Here is a 14,549-nt window from a genome sequence, read left to right as displayed (position 1 = left end):
GGTGCGGTTGAAGGCGCTTCAGTCTGGAACTGCGTGACCGCTACGGTCGCAGGTTCAAATCCTGCCTCGGGCATGGATGTGTGTGATGTCCTTAGGTTAGTTAGGTTTAATTAGTTCTAAGTTCTAGGCGACTGATGACCTCAGAAATTAAGTTGCATAGTGCTCAGAGCCATTAGAAGCATTTCTTTTTCAGTTGTACTTGATGGACCTTCACTGTTAGGAACGTTTTTAAAACTGTTGAGCTTGCATCCATTTGCCCTGTATGCTGATTTCTTGATATAATTCTGTTTGCTTGGTGGAGCCCCCGCTTGTTTTCCTTGGAAATGTGGACACTCCCTGGCGATGTGGTTTGCTTCACCACAGGAAAAACAGAGTCTGTTGCTGTTGGATGTGTTCTTCTCACCTCTTTGGTTTTGCTTGTATCTGTCCTGGCTTGGGAAAAACTTGTTTTTCTGACTTCTGCCTACTGCTGCATATGGTTTGGCTTCTTCTTGGCACTTAGTGGACTTGAAATCTGGTTCCAGACACTTCTCTTCTAATTCTAATGTGTTGATGACCATTTCTGTAGTTAATCTGTCTTCATCTCTTTCTAGACTTCTAATGAGGCATTCATACTTCTCAAAAGGTAGTCCGAGAAGCATGAAACCTGCAACTGTCTTATCATCAAAGTTGAAACCCCCTTGCTTCACTACTCTGTTGGCAGCAAGGATTTTCGTCGCATATTCATCCATAGTCATATCATCATCTTTCTTGATATTTACTAAGTCTCTCATCTTGGATATAGTGTTGAGTAGGCCATTGTTACAGTTAATCTTTTCGAGCTCCTCCCACGCTTCCTTTGCTAATTTCAGAGTACCAATTGTTTCTAGGTAGTGGTCTTCGACTAGCATCAGAATGATGGACAAGGCCATTTCATTTTTCTTCCTTTTTTTCCGCATCCAACTGATCATAACGCATTCCAAAACCGGGTTCTATGCAGTCCATGCATCACGATGCTGTATCAGTGAACGAACATGGATAGACCATGCAAAATAGTTACTGCTGCACAGGCGATCAGTTTTCACAGATGGTTCCGTCATTATGTACTGTTTTCTTCGTCGTCGGCTGTTGTAGAATGTCAAAATACGTCGTCTTCGTCAGTTCCGTCACTTAATGTTCATTTTCACTTTGAATTTTTAAACACACTTGCCACAGAGTGCCCTGGGCCCATAACCTTTTAACTTTTCTGTAGCGCTTGTCTCCTTTAAATGAGGATGAGGCTAATTATTTGACTAAGAACATAAAATACACGTCGTCACTGTTTACTCGTGTATTAAACCACATGTTCCATTTTATTCTACACAATACACAGTCTACATAACACAAAAAGCCATCACATTTTTGTTCCGCTTAATAGTTCAACTTGGCACAAACTCCCCTCTAAAGAGCACCTGTACAAGAAGACAAAACAGAAGGTACAAGCCCTCTGGAAATGGCGCTGTATTCAAACTGATGTCTCACCGAATTAGATCAACTGAATTACAACAAAGAGAGTTGATGCATTTGAAGTGTAGTGCTACAGAATTATGTCGAAATTTAGATGGATAGAAAAGATAAAAGATGAGGAGGTTCTCCATGGAATAGGTGAAAAAAGAAACATATGGGCCACTCTGACAAGAATGGACAGGATGATAGTGTACATGGTAATAGGTAAAAACGGTAAAATTTTTTATTGTATTCTACTTCCATCATTTTAATTTAGCCTCAGGCAGTGGTGTGAGCGATTAAATAAACTACTCCGCAGTACTTGTGGCTGGCTCCCACGCTATTATGCCGACCTACAGGCGCCACCATGGTGTTGCTGAGTGAGAGATGCCAACTTTCTGTCTCAAACCCCCCCCATGGGAGGACCATGGGCCATCATGTGAGGTACTCAAGAGGGTCAGAGAAGTAGTGGCTGCAACAGTGGGAGACTCTCTTGCCTGCCTGCTTCCTTACCCTCTGAATGTGTCCACCAGTACTTCCTATTGAGGGCAAAATGCTCTTTCCATACCATGTGTGATTCACTCCATGGCCATAGACAGTTTTCATGAACATTGTATCCCTTAGTGCTAGTTCTTAGGAATAAAACCCATTTTTTCCCTGAATCTATTTCTCATTTTACGTATGGGAAAAACAGCCTGGATGCACACCTGATACCATCCTGTCATGTATCATAGAACTCTAGTTAAGAGACCAGGTAATAATTTCTTAAGTACTACGAGCAGCTGTAGAGGGTAAAAATTATAGGACAAGACAGAGATTGGAATACATTCAACAAATAATTGAGGGTCTAGGGTGCAAGTGGTATTCTGAGAGGAAGAGGTTGACACAAGAGTAGAATTCGTAGCAGACCACATTACACCAAACAGAAGACTTGCTTTTCCTCAACAGTAGTTGTTGATACCAGTAGTATTTTTCGAATTTTGACAGATCAGTATTATCTCAGCTGCTTTTCTGAAAACTTCCATATAATTTTATACACAATATGTTATATTTCAAGCTAAAATTTATGAAAAGGAATTAGTTTATTTTCGATGTTAAAATCGATAAGTACTAGCTCTAAATGTACAATTAAAATTAGTTTTTTAGAAACATTTGAAATTAAAACTCATTTGGCACACTAAAAATTTCGATTACTAATTACACAATCTAGTACTATTTACTATGTCATTTATGAAATAATAATCGAAATTAATAGAAATTCATTTGTCAAGAAAAAGTGAAAACCCTTTGGAATATAGTTATTACTGCAGAGTGTAGTAGTAGTAAGCATGCCTCTTATGTGATTAGACGTATTTTTGTATTTTGGACAAAAAATGTAATTTTCGTTTTGTTAATGTGAAAAGTCAAAAGACTGTATGATATACTAAAATGTGATAAAGTATATTAACATAACATTAAAAATACTGCAAGAACAATCTTCAAATTTATTTACATCAATTCAACCATGAGGACCTAAAATGTAAGAATATCAGACCCATAGACAAGAAGAACTGGAACCAACTCTACACGAAAAGCTAAATAAACTAGAAAGTTTATTGTAGTCTTCATTCCTCTCAAATTTTTCTTATTGTGGAAAATAACTGGAATTATGAAGGAGGGGGGAGATTACAAACTGTTACTTTGGCAAGATTGTGATCAATTCATTTATCCATTCTTGTTCAGTCACGAACTATTGTTCAATCTCTAACGAAGTTGATATCAATGAAATGTTAATTCATTCTCTCAATCATTGGTTGTGGTTCATAGGTAGACTACAGTAGACAAGGAGAACTTCAGAGACGTAGAACAAGTCCACATGTATACCAACAAACGACAAGTAACCATGAGAAACTTAAAATGTACACTGTAATAACAATAAAATATCATTGCAATACTCAATACTATTTGTTCTTCTGTCAGCTAAATGGAACCTAGCAAATTAGCAGAAAAGTTTTACTTGGCGAAAATCTGAATTTTCCTTGGTTACCAGTAAATAGTGCCTGTTACCTTCTGCTGGTAGCTTACAGGTAGATTCATATTTGACGTCAACGAAACGTAGCTGCAGGCGATTTCACCTTCAGATGGTGTCTTCCCGCTAGACAAAACGTCAACTCAGTGCCACTTATCTCGGCCCAGATGGTGAAAATTAGGTTATAAAATACCATCTGTGATATAAAAGAATGGAAATATAGGATTGGAATCCAGGAAGCAGCAGTGATAAATTTTGTTAATGAATAAAGCGAACTGTACAAAAGATGTTCTTGTTAAAGTTTTATTTTTAGCTGCAGAGAACTGAACAGCAGAAAAAGTATCATCCAACCATTTTGAAACATTGATGTTTCTTTTCTGCCGAAAATATATAATATCAAACACATTTTCGAACTATGTTTATATGGCGATATATACAGTCAATTTGCATTATTCTTCGTGTTTTTTCCATGTTTGTGCCAAATAACATAAAAACCAACCGCAATTTCCTCCTTCAGTGAAGTTGAGTTTTTCACTATCAAAAATAAGTTACGGTCTATAACGAAAACCGCTTCATGATTTTATGTTCTTATTTACATTTAATTTCAGGTATTTCTCCTCAACTCAGCGGAAAAAGTATCCATGACGTTATGGAACACTTGTATTGTGTCACGAAAACAAAGCATAATAATAAAATAGAGACTAAGAAAACACCAAATCACGAATCCACTTCTATAACATGAGTGTGCGTAGAGAAAAAAAGAACTCCGGCGTTAGCAGAAGACGATACCTGTTCCTCCCAGATCAAATCAACGTCAAAACTTGGTTCCCCGGAAACCCTGACTTTGACCTCCCGTTCCGTGCTGTACTATTTCCTTCCGTTGATGGTCTGTGTGACTACCAGCATTTGAAACGCTTCGTAGAATGGCGGCAGCCGTCAGAAGGTCTGAGGCTGTAGTCTAGTGAAAATGACATTTCGTTCCGTCAGGTGTGGATCGATCTTAAGTCGATTAAGAGTGAACTGAGGTGTGGTGTACTGTCTTCAGCTGGTATTGTGATCTTTGAATCGTAAACAAAATTGTGGCACTGTGTACAGCACATGTTTGTGTTTGAGTGTGTAGATTATTAAAACCTGACAAGATGGTGAGAAAGAAAATAGACAACAGAATAAGAGTTCTAATTGAAAATGGAGTGACCCTAGGACACAGAACAATGTTTGTTGTAGTTGGCGATAAGGGTCGTGATCAGGTTGTTAGACAGTTACGAAATGCAGCTTTGAAAATAAATATTAATTCTTGGTCTGTCTCTGTCATATCGTTCATGAATGTACTTTTTCTCCTAGGTTGTTATATTACATCATATGCTCTCGAAAGCGACTGTCAAGGCAAGACCAAACGTATTATGGTGCTACAAAAAGGAACTCGGATTCAGTAGGTGAGTAAGATTGGCTCATAATAATCGATTTTCCATAGTTATTTATTTATTATGTTTCTAAGTTTTTTATGTGCCACAGCTTAGGAGCTGTGTACTATTAAGTGAAATCGGAAACCATTATGTAGAAATTAACTCAGCAGTGCCATTGTGCATTTAAAGCTGTTTCCTTATTATGGTTCAAGTGGCTCTGAGCACTATGGGACCTAACTTCTGAGGTCATCAGTCCCCTAGAACTTAGAACTACTTAAAACTAACTAACCTAAGGACATCACACACATCCATGCCTTAGGCAGGATTCGAACCTGCGACCGTAGCGGTCACGCGGTTCCAGACTGTTGCGCCTAGAACCGATACGCTACCCCGGGCGGCTTCCTTATTAAGTTTCTTCATAGTCCAGTAATGTATGTTAAGAATATTAAGACATAGAATATTGATATTGAGTCTCCGGATACAGATTTTTCTCATATATTTACTTCGTTACATTCCACACATTTCGGTCAAGGTTTTTAAGAATAATGTTACATCAGCACTCCCCTTCACTGTAGCTGCACTAGTTCACCACACATTACCAGTTGATAATACTCTATGTAAAGATTGATTGTAATATGTCACCTGTTCCCTGATGAAATGGTATACGTAGTCATTGCCTTAACATCTTGTGGAGTGATTCGGAGTTCATCCATGACCCTCATAACTTCTTTGGACCATGCACTATCTATTTTTAATTTACCAAAATAAATGAGCAGTCTTTTTGGCAGTCTGTAGAGATTCATCCTTTGGATATGGCCATTACAAATCTCTTCTTTTCGTAATCATATCTCTAATTGTTTCAGCCTATATAAACTTCACTACTATGATCTCTACTCTATTTGAATTGCCCTTCAACTGGTCCCAAATTTTTCCTTTTTTATTTTCGTTTTTATATTTTTGTGGTTTCGATTGCTAACATCAACTATTTGCTTAAAGATTTTGCTGCATAAAGTGCTTAGCTGGATGAATTACTGTATAGTAGCGTCACATTAATCCTGTGATGAGCTATTTTTAATGTATTTATTTGTTCTTCAACCACTAAGCTGAATATTTTGTACTAACACATTAGCCACCTGCTTTTTTGTTTTGAGAGATGCATGTTTTTATCTCCTCCTATTTTAGTAGAGAGCAGTGGAGTCAGCCTGTATGATGGTCTTTTGAAAGTTGTCTCATAGCTATCTATCTGTGTATTTCTGAATATTCCTTCATTGGTCATTCCTCATATAAATTAGTCTGTCCAACAGTTTGTTGCAAATGGGTAGCAATGTTGTGACATATGGTGGATATATTTTAATTCATCAGTCTGCTGATTGGTTTGATGGGGCTCCTGTGCTAACCTCTTCATCTCGAAGTAGTGTTTCCATCCTACATCCTTAATTATTTGTTGTGTTTTTACCCTCTAGTACAATAGAGTTTATTCCTTGTTGTCAACATAAATGTTGTTAGTGTTTTCCGTATATTCCTTTCTTAATTGATTCTGTGGAGAACCTCCTCATTCTGTTCTTATCAGTCCACTTAATTTTCAACATTCCTCTGTAGCACCATATCTCAAATGCTTTGATTCTCTTCTGTTCTGGTTTTCCCACTGTCTGCAATTTGCTATGATGCAATGCTGTGCTCCAGGCGTACATTCTTAGAAATTTCTGGCTGAAATTATGGTCTGTGTGTGGTAACAGTCGAGTTCTCTTGGCCAGTAATGCCCTCTTTGGCTGTTCTAGTCCACTTTTTATGTCGTCCTTGCTTAGTTAATCATGAGTGATTTTGCTTTCAGGGTAACGGAATTCTTCAGCTTTGTCTACTTTGTTATCACCACTTTAATGTTAAGTTTCTTGCAATACTCATCTCTGCCTTTTTGCTGTTTGTGGTGCAGTAAGATGTTGAGTTTATTGTGTGGCTTCTTTTGTTAGGTATGGATATGATTATGAAATACAATAGCAAGACATTGCGTACGGAGAAGGGAGAGGACATGATCTCTTTGATCAAGTTTCTTCAGATGTTCGGACTGTTAGCAGAGAGTGTGAGAGGTTGGCGAGAGTTACGGAGTCTCGGACCAGGGACTGTTATATGTGGCAGAGTCAAAAGGACAACCTTTGGCGCTCCATGAGACACGGTACCTGGTTCTAGAAATGTAGGTTGGCCATGAGAGAGATTTTTTTTATGACTTACTAATTTTGTAATAGGTCCTCTTATCAGCTTTTGCTCACATGAGACTGACGTGAGTGAGAGGACAGTTTTAGATTGGTTTTCTTTTTGTAGGGAAGTATTTTTGGAATATGTAAAGTATAGAGGCAAATTGGGTGGGTCGGTGTAGTGGTCAAGATAGACGAATCTCAGTTTGGGAAGAGAAAGTGTGGGAGCGGTAAGTCTCTGGTTGGTTTATTTGTGTCGGGGGGGGCTGTTATCTCAGGGGTGGGTGTGCGGATTGTGTTTTCAGGGTTTTGGAGGGGTGTACTAAGAGAGAATTGGTGGGATTAATTGAAGAGTATATAGAGGAGGGGAGTACTGCAGTGTCAGATGCTTTTTCATCATATAGGGTGTTGGGGAAGATGGGCTATGGTCATTTAGTTGTAAACCATAGTTTAGGGTTCAAAAATTACGAAACAGGGGCATACAATAGAGGGGTTTTGGGGAAGGTAGTTAATTCAGTCACAGGGAGGGATAAGATGAGTATTGCTGGCGGAAGAGCGTCCCAGGGGAGTATTGTATTTTTCGCGTCTTTTTGAGGGCAGTTAATAAGATGTACAGGCCAAGGGTGGTTAGTTGAGGGGATTTTGTATTTGGGGGGGGGGGGTTGTGGGTAATGGTTGTTTTAGGATTATGTTACAGAGGATCTGTTTTGTTGCTGTTGTTTTTTGAATTATAATGTGTGATTGATTTTCATTTATTTTGTGATTTTTATTTTTTATTTATTTATTTTTTGGGGGGGGGGGGTGATGTTTGGGGGAGGGGATGGGGTTGGTAGGTTGTGTGTCATTTGGATGTTATTATGTGTGTGTGTTTTTGATGGGGTTGGCTAACTTAGTGTGTAGCACCAGAATTTGTTTGTGGTAAGTAGCTGTTTTTTTTGTGTGTATTGTTCGCGAGTTGTGATGTTGTCTGGGATATTTTTTTTTAGGAAGGGAGCTGTAGATACCATCACTGTGATTTTAATGTATGCTGTTACTGCCTAAAAGGCATTTTGGTAGAGCGGAATGTTGATTAGGTTTTTTCTGTTATTTGTAATGTAACAAAAGATCCAGTTTATTAATTCTCAGTGTTGTAGAAAAGTTTGTTCAGCTACCTTTAAATGTGCGTACCTGTGGTCATTCAAACAATTCCTAAACAAGAAAGACAGTTGCGAAATTACCAGAACGAATACAGAAGGTGCAGCAAAGAGAGCTAACAGCAGTCTTGGTGACAGACAGTCCTTTCATCCTGGAAAAAACAAAGATGATTATTATGAATAAGAAACAGTTCTTCTCAGAGCAATTTTTAACAATACTGAGCATAGATATAGGAGGCATTATGAAGATGGAGCAGGGTCATTTCATGTCAGTTCAACCAGGGGCTCCAGCTCATAGTCTCAGATTTGACTGAAATTCAGTACTCTAATTCTACCATTTGTGGAACACTTGTGTACAAAGTATTAGTTTCCCCTGCCAATTAGTTCCAGAATTATGGCTTGTGAAAGAAGGTGGCGTGACCCAGAAATTGCAACTCGCATCTGGCAATCTCTCTTCAGACCCAACTTCAGGTCTTGATAACTTTGGAACTATTCCACACAGTCCAGTGAAATTTTTAAAACCCAGTTACATCCATTTAGAGAACACACTCAGTGAACCAAAACACCAACAACATATTTCTGGGGGAAAATAAAAAATTCCAAAATGTGATTAAAAATGTAATATGTTAAACGTACATATTGTAGGTGCCCTCTATGCCAAATATAATTCACTCAAAAAGGGTATAAATTTTTTTGTGGTAAGCTTAATGTGGCCTAAACACACACAGAACTCATCATGCCCATTTCAGTCACAAAAACTGAGTTACATGCACAAGACTGAGCGAGGTGGCGCAGTGGTTAGACACTGGACTCACATTCGGGAGGACGACGGTTCAATCCCACATCCCGCCATCCTGATTTAGGTTTTCCGTGATTTCCCTAAATCGCTCCAGGCAAATGCCAGGATGGTTCCTTTCAAAGGGCATGGCCGACTTCCTTCCCCATTCTTCCCTAATCCGATGAGACCGATGACCTCACTGTCTGGTCTCCTTACCCAAACAACCCAACCCCAACATGCACAAGAAAATGAAAAAATGTGAAAAATTACGTGAAAAACATGGATTTTCGAAGCGTGGTAGCACATAAGGGACAAGTGGTATCCAAGCCAGATTTCACACACTGCATAAGTAGACCATAATGATACATATCTCAAAATTTCAGCATGTCATTGCAAGACATTTGTGTACAATGGAAGTTGACAGATGTATTTAGTGATGTGGCCATTGTTCCACAACACAATTTTGTAAAGACATATTGTAAACTGTTCTGCCTCTTCTTATAGTCTCCCACAACTGTTTAATCACTAAGCAACAACATATAGCCAGATTAACACAACCTATCATTAATGTTTACTGCACCTTAACTGCTAAAAACCAGTCAATTGTGCTTCGAACAGATGTTCTCCCACACTTTAGCCACTGTACTCTACATTGAGTGGCAAATTGTACTGTCTTCCTGACACTGTGGTGGGAACTGCAACTGTCATAAGAATATGTTCAAAAGGAATCCAACACCTGTCTGCCAAACATGGCCAATGAAATGATCTTGCTGGTCCTGCTAGTGCCATGAAGTTCACAAATACATCGCCTTATGCTTCACGGCACTCTGCAACACATCCTAAGTACCATTTGTCATCATAAACAGCAATAACGTAGCAACCTCATTGTATGTTGCTGCTTTTGCCTCTGAATCTTGAGTTAGACACATGTGCTTGAACCTATAGTTATAACCGGACAGTCTGCTCATCTGCACATTGTCAGATTCTGCTGGAGAGAAGTGATGATGGCTCCTTGTGCCTGCAACAGTTTTAATGTGTTCTAGTCTGCTTTTTAACAACTCTTCGACTGATTTCACCTCATCTTTCGAAACATAGAATGATTGTATGCCAGAGATATTTTTCTGTACCCAGGTAAATAATTGAAGAGGTGTTGGAATGTGACCTTCTGTAGGGTGCTGCAGTCTAGCTCATGATGCTATGTGCTTAATGGTAGCACCAATACCATCACATACATTTTTACCATTGCTTGTTGCGAAAAAATTCCATTCTGTGTGATTCTGAAAATCATGGTAATGCATGCATAAATTTTTGAGATTTTTACAGTTTTTGTACTGACTAGCTGCCCCATCACTGAAGTATTTCGCAAAATGTATGTGAGGCAGCTTGTTTCTTACATATGCCATGACAGTGCGAATGTGGGCATGAACTGCACTGGCATCATGAATTAAACAGTCACTAAAAACGCACAGGTTCATGACAGACACATTGCCTGATTCACCTCTATAGTAAATTGCAAATGGCTGGAGAGTTGCTTGACTGTTGTCCCAATGATATCCTTGGATGGCATCTTGAACTATAAATGGCAGCACCAATACCAGTAATTGTAGTATTACTATAATTTCATCCTGTTTCAAATTATCCTTACAAAACTGGAGATAGCCAGTTGTGCTGTTGCTGTGAAGCTGTGTGTGGTCAGTTTGTCCATTTTTTGACAACACATTTCAACAAAATCTTCCCCTGTACTTTGCTTTGTTTCAAGACTTGTGTGATCCATGTGTGTCCTTTGTTTATAAGTAACAAGTTCATCGTCATCCATAAGGAGTTTACCATACGGTTTGTTATTCATGTGTCCTGCCAGATTTACCTTACCAGGACACTTTTCATATCTGTGTATCATGCACTGGTAGGAACTGATGTCACACAGTAGCAGCTTCATTGCACGTTTGTGATCCAGACCAGAATCCTTTATAGCAGCAAACATCAGCTTAGCATTTTGATGGGTCTCACATACACAAACATTGTGTGTGTCCCTTGCATTTACAGGCACAACCCATTTTGGCTGAAGATTGAAAAAAGATGATAAACCTACTTTGCTATTGGGATACTTTTCCTTGAATTCTACATATAGTTCTGATATGTTGCATAGCAACAGTCTTTTTTGCACCTGTACATGTACATTTCCCATTTTCACCATACAAAGTCTTTTTTTTCAAGGCATTATTCGGCTGTAGTCATTATTTTCATAAAACTCTGACACTAGCACCTTTATTCTGAACTCAATTGCTTGCTCTGAGTCTGCTGAAGTTGTGGAAGTACTCCTTGGGTTGCTTTTATTTTCCTAGCTTGCTTTACCATATATGTAGAAACATTGAATTCCTTTGTAGTGTAGTCAATAGACAAGGTGGAAGGTTCAAGGGTAAGAATAGCTACTTTTTTCTGGCGTGTGGATATGGCACATTTTCCTTTCAAATCATGCACAATTCTGTCCAAATCAGAGCATTTCTGGCATGATTTCTGTTCCTTTGGAGCAGATAGTTCTTCCTCATCCACCATTAGTGTGTCAGCTACTTTGTGTTTTAATTCCATTTGAGCTTCTTGTAGTTTTCTTCTACCATAGCTGGGCCTGTCTCTTTTCCCAACTTTGTGTGTCTTCATGGGAGACAAAGCAAGAGCAGTCACTGAAGTATTTAATTGCTCATCCGCTGTGGTTGTAGGTGGCTGATACTCTTTATCACTGTCATGTAAATTATCAGAATATTATTCATTTTTTAGCTGTGTAACACACCTGGAACATTACTTTTGTCCTGGTTTCATGTTATGTCCCATGCACTGATTCACTTTCAATACTGATTTTATATCAATTTCTCTGAGGCTACACTTACTGTCTTCTTATGAATCCGAAATGGATCAAGACAACTTCTTTGTAGGAAAGAATACTTATCCAGAAACACTTTCATATGATGATAACAAACACTAAAGTTTCCTGGAACTGTACTTCTTGTGCCCACAGGGTGTATCCCGGATCTCCATAGCAACAAATCTTGGTTCGATTCATCCAGATCGTACAGTACAAAGCGAATGCCACATTTTGTTCCATATGTTGTTTTATGACATTCAGATGCCTGTGCTCTACCAATACTGCAACTTGTTTGAACAAAAGCACCACTAGTACAGTCTTCTGCCTCCATACCGACTTTCCACAACAATACTGACCAATCTGAACTAGAATCTTAAAAACATGAGTAACCTGTAATTGTTGCTTGTTTCCTTTGTTGTTCCTGCCTAACAATGACTTGTTCTGTCCCTGAAAACTACCATTGTTTAGCTTTCTGTTGCCTAATGGTTCCCAACAATTGCTGCAGCTTTATCTGAAACAAGCACCATCACTATTACTTGCTAAATCATGTTAAAAGAAATGTAACCAAATACATCTCTGTCAACTTTTATTGTACACAAATGCCTTGCAACAACAAGTTGAAATTTTGCCACATATTATATTATGGTCTACTTGCAGTGTTTGAAATTTGACGTGGATATCACTTGTCCCTTTTGTGCTACCACACTTCAAAAATCCATGTTTTTCAGGTAATTTTTCAAATTTTTGTGTGCATGTAACTCTGTTTGTGTGACTGATATGGGCATGATGAGTTCTGTGTGTGTTTAGGCCACATTAAGCTTACCACAAAAAAAAAAACCTTTTTGAGTGAATTATATTTGGCATAGAGGACACCTACAATATGTACCTTTTAACATATTACATTTTTTAAATCACATTTTGGAATTTTTTATTTTCCCACAGAAATATGTTGTTGGTGTTTTGATTCATAGCGTGTGTTCTCTAAGTGGATGTTACTGGGTTGTAAAAATTTCACTGGACTGTGCAGAATAGTTCCAAAGTTATTAAGACCTGAAGTTGGGTCTGAAGATAGATTGCCAGATGCGGGCTGCAATTTCCGGGTCATGCCACCTTCTTTCACAAGCCATAATTCTGGAACTAATTGGCAGGGGAACTTAAAATTTTGTACATGAGTGTTCCACACTTGGTAGCATTGGTGTGCAAAATTTCAGCCAAATCTGAGACTATTAGCTGGAACATTTTCTCAAATTGGTTGAATTGACGTGGAATGACCCAGCCGGATATTCCATCAGAGTTCTGCAAAAGTGATAATTGCAACATATGATACATACAAGGATGACAAAACAAAGAGACCAACAATAAAGAGTAGAAACTTAGTGAATGATCTACTGCATCTGAAATATTATATCATCATCATCATCATTTAAGACTGATTATGCCTTTCAGCGTTCAGTCTGGAGCATAGCCCCCCTTATAAAATTCCTCCATGATCCCCTATTCAGTGCTAACATTCGTGCCTCTTCTGATGTTAAACCTATTACTTCAAAATCATTCTTAACCGAATCCAGGTACCTTCTCCTTGGTCTGCCCCGACTCCTCCTACCCTCTACTGCTGAACCCATGAGTCTCTTGGGTAACCTTGCTTCTCCCATGCATGTAACATGACCCCACCATCTAAGCCTGTTTGCCCTGACTGCTACATCTATAGAGTTCATTCCCAGTTTTTCTTTGATTTCCTCATTTTGGACACCCTCCTGCCATTGTTCCCATCTACTAGTACCTGCAATCATCCTAGCTACTTTCATATCCGTAACCTCAACCTTATTGATAAGGTAACCTGAATCCACCCAGCTTTCGCTCCCATACAACAAAGTTGGTCGAAAGATTGAACGGTGCACAGATAACTTAGTCTTGGTACTGACTTCCTTCTTGCAGAAGAGAGTAGATCGTAGCTGAGCGCTCACTGCCTTAGCCTTGCTACACCTCGCTTCCAGTTCTTTCACTATGTTGCCATCCTGTGAGAATATGCATCCTAAGTACTTGAAACCGTCCACCTGTTCTAACTTTGTTCCTCCTATTTGGCACTCAATCCGTTTATATTTCTTTCCCACTGACATTACTTTCGTTTTGGAGATGCTGATCTTCATACCATAGTCCTTACATTTCTGATCTAGCTCTGAAATATTACTCTGCAAACTTTCAATCGAATCTGCCATCACAACTAAGTCATCCGCATATGCAAGACTGCTTATTTTGTGTTCACATATCTTAATCTCACCCAGCCAGTCTATTGTTTTCAACATATGATCCATAAATAATATGAACAACAGTGGAGACAGGTTGCAGCCTTGTCTTACCCCTGAAACTACTCTGAACCATGAACTCAGTTTACCGTCAACTCTAACTGCTGCCTGACTATCCATGTAAAGACCTTTAATTGCTTGCAAAAGTTTGCCTCCTATTCCATAATCTCGTAGAACAGACAATAACTTCCTCCTAGGAACCCGGTCATATGCCTTTTCTAGATCTATAAAGCATAGATACAATTCCCTGTTCCACTCATAACACTTCTCCATTATTTGTCGTAAGCTAAAGATCTGGTCCTGACAACCTCTAAGAGGCCTAAACCCACACTGATTTTCATCCAATTGCTCCTCAACTAATACTCGCACTTTCCTTTCAACAATACCTGATTAAAGAGATACCTCTGTAGTTGT

At 38.8% G+C, this 14,549-nt stretch overlaps 1 protein-coding gene across 1 annotated transcript in view; it reads left to right on the top strand.

The window, feature by feature from the left end:
- The first annotated feature begins 4,463 nt into the window (after positions 1–4,463).
- The window catches only part of LOC124804870 (RNA cytidine acetyltransferase), a 102,325-nt gene continuing 92,239 nt past the window's right edge, over positions 4,464–14,549 (top strand). The window contains exons 1-2 of the mRNA XM_047265235.1: positions 4,464–4,719; positions 4,814–4,905. Of these exons, the coding sequence (XP_047121191.1) occupies positions 4,612–4,719; positions 4,814–4,905 (200 nt within the window). The 5' untranslated portion in view covers positions 4,464–4,611. The remainder of the gene's footprint in view (positions 4,720–4,813; positions 4,906–14,549) is intronic.

This window comes from Schistocerca piceifrons, chromosome 7 (genome assembly GCF_021461385.2).
Source record: "Schistocerca piceifrons isolate TAMUIC-IGC-003096 chromosome 7, iqSchPice1.1, whole genome shotgun sequence".
NCBI classification, from domain to species: domain Eukaryota; kingdom Metazoa; phylum Arthropoda; class Insecta; order Orthoptera; family Acrididae; genus Schistocerca; species Schistocerca piceifrons.
The sequence above is the reverse complement of the archived record's forward strand: the minus strand, read 5'-3'. Positions and strand labels throughout refer to the sequence as shown.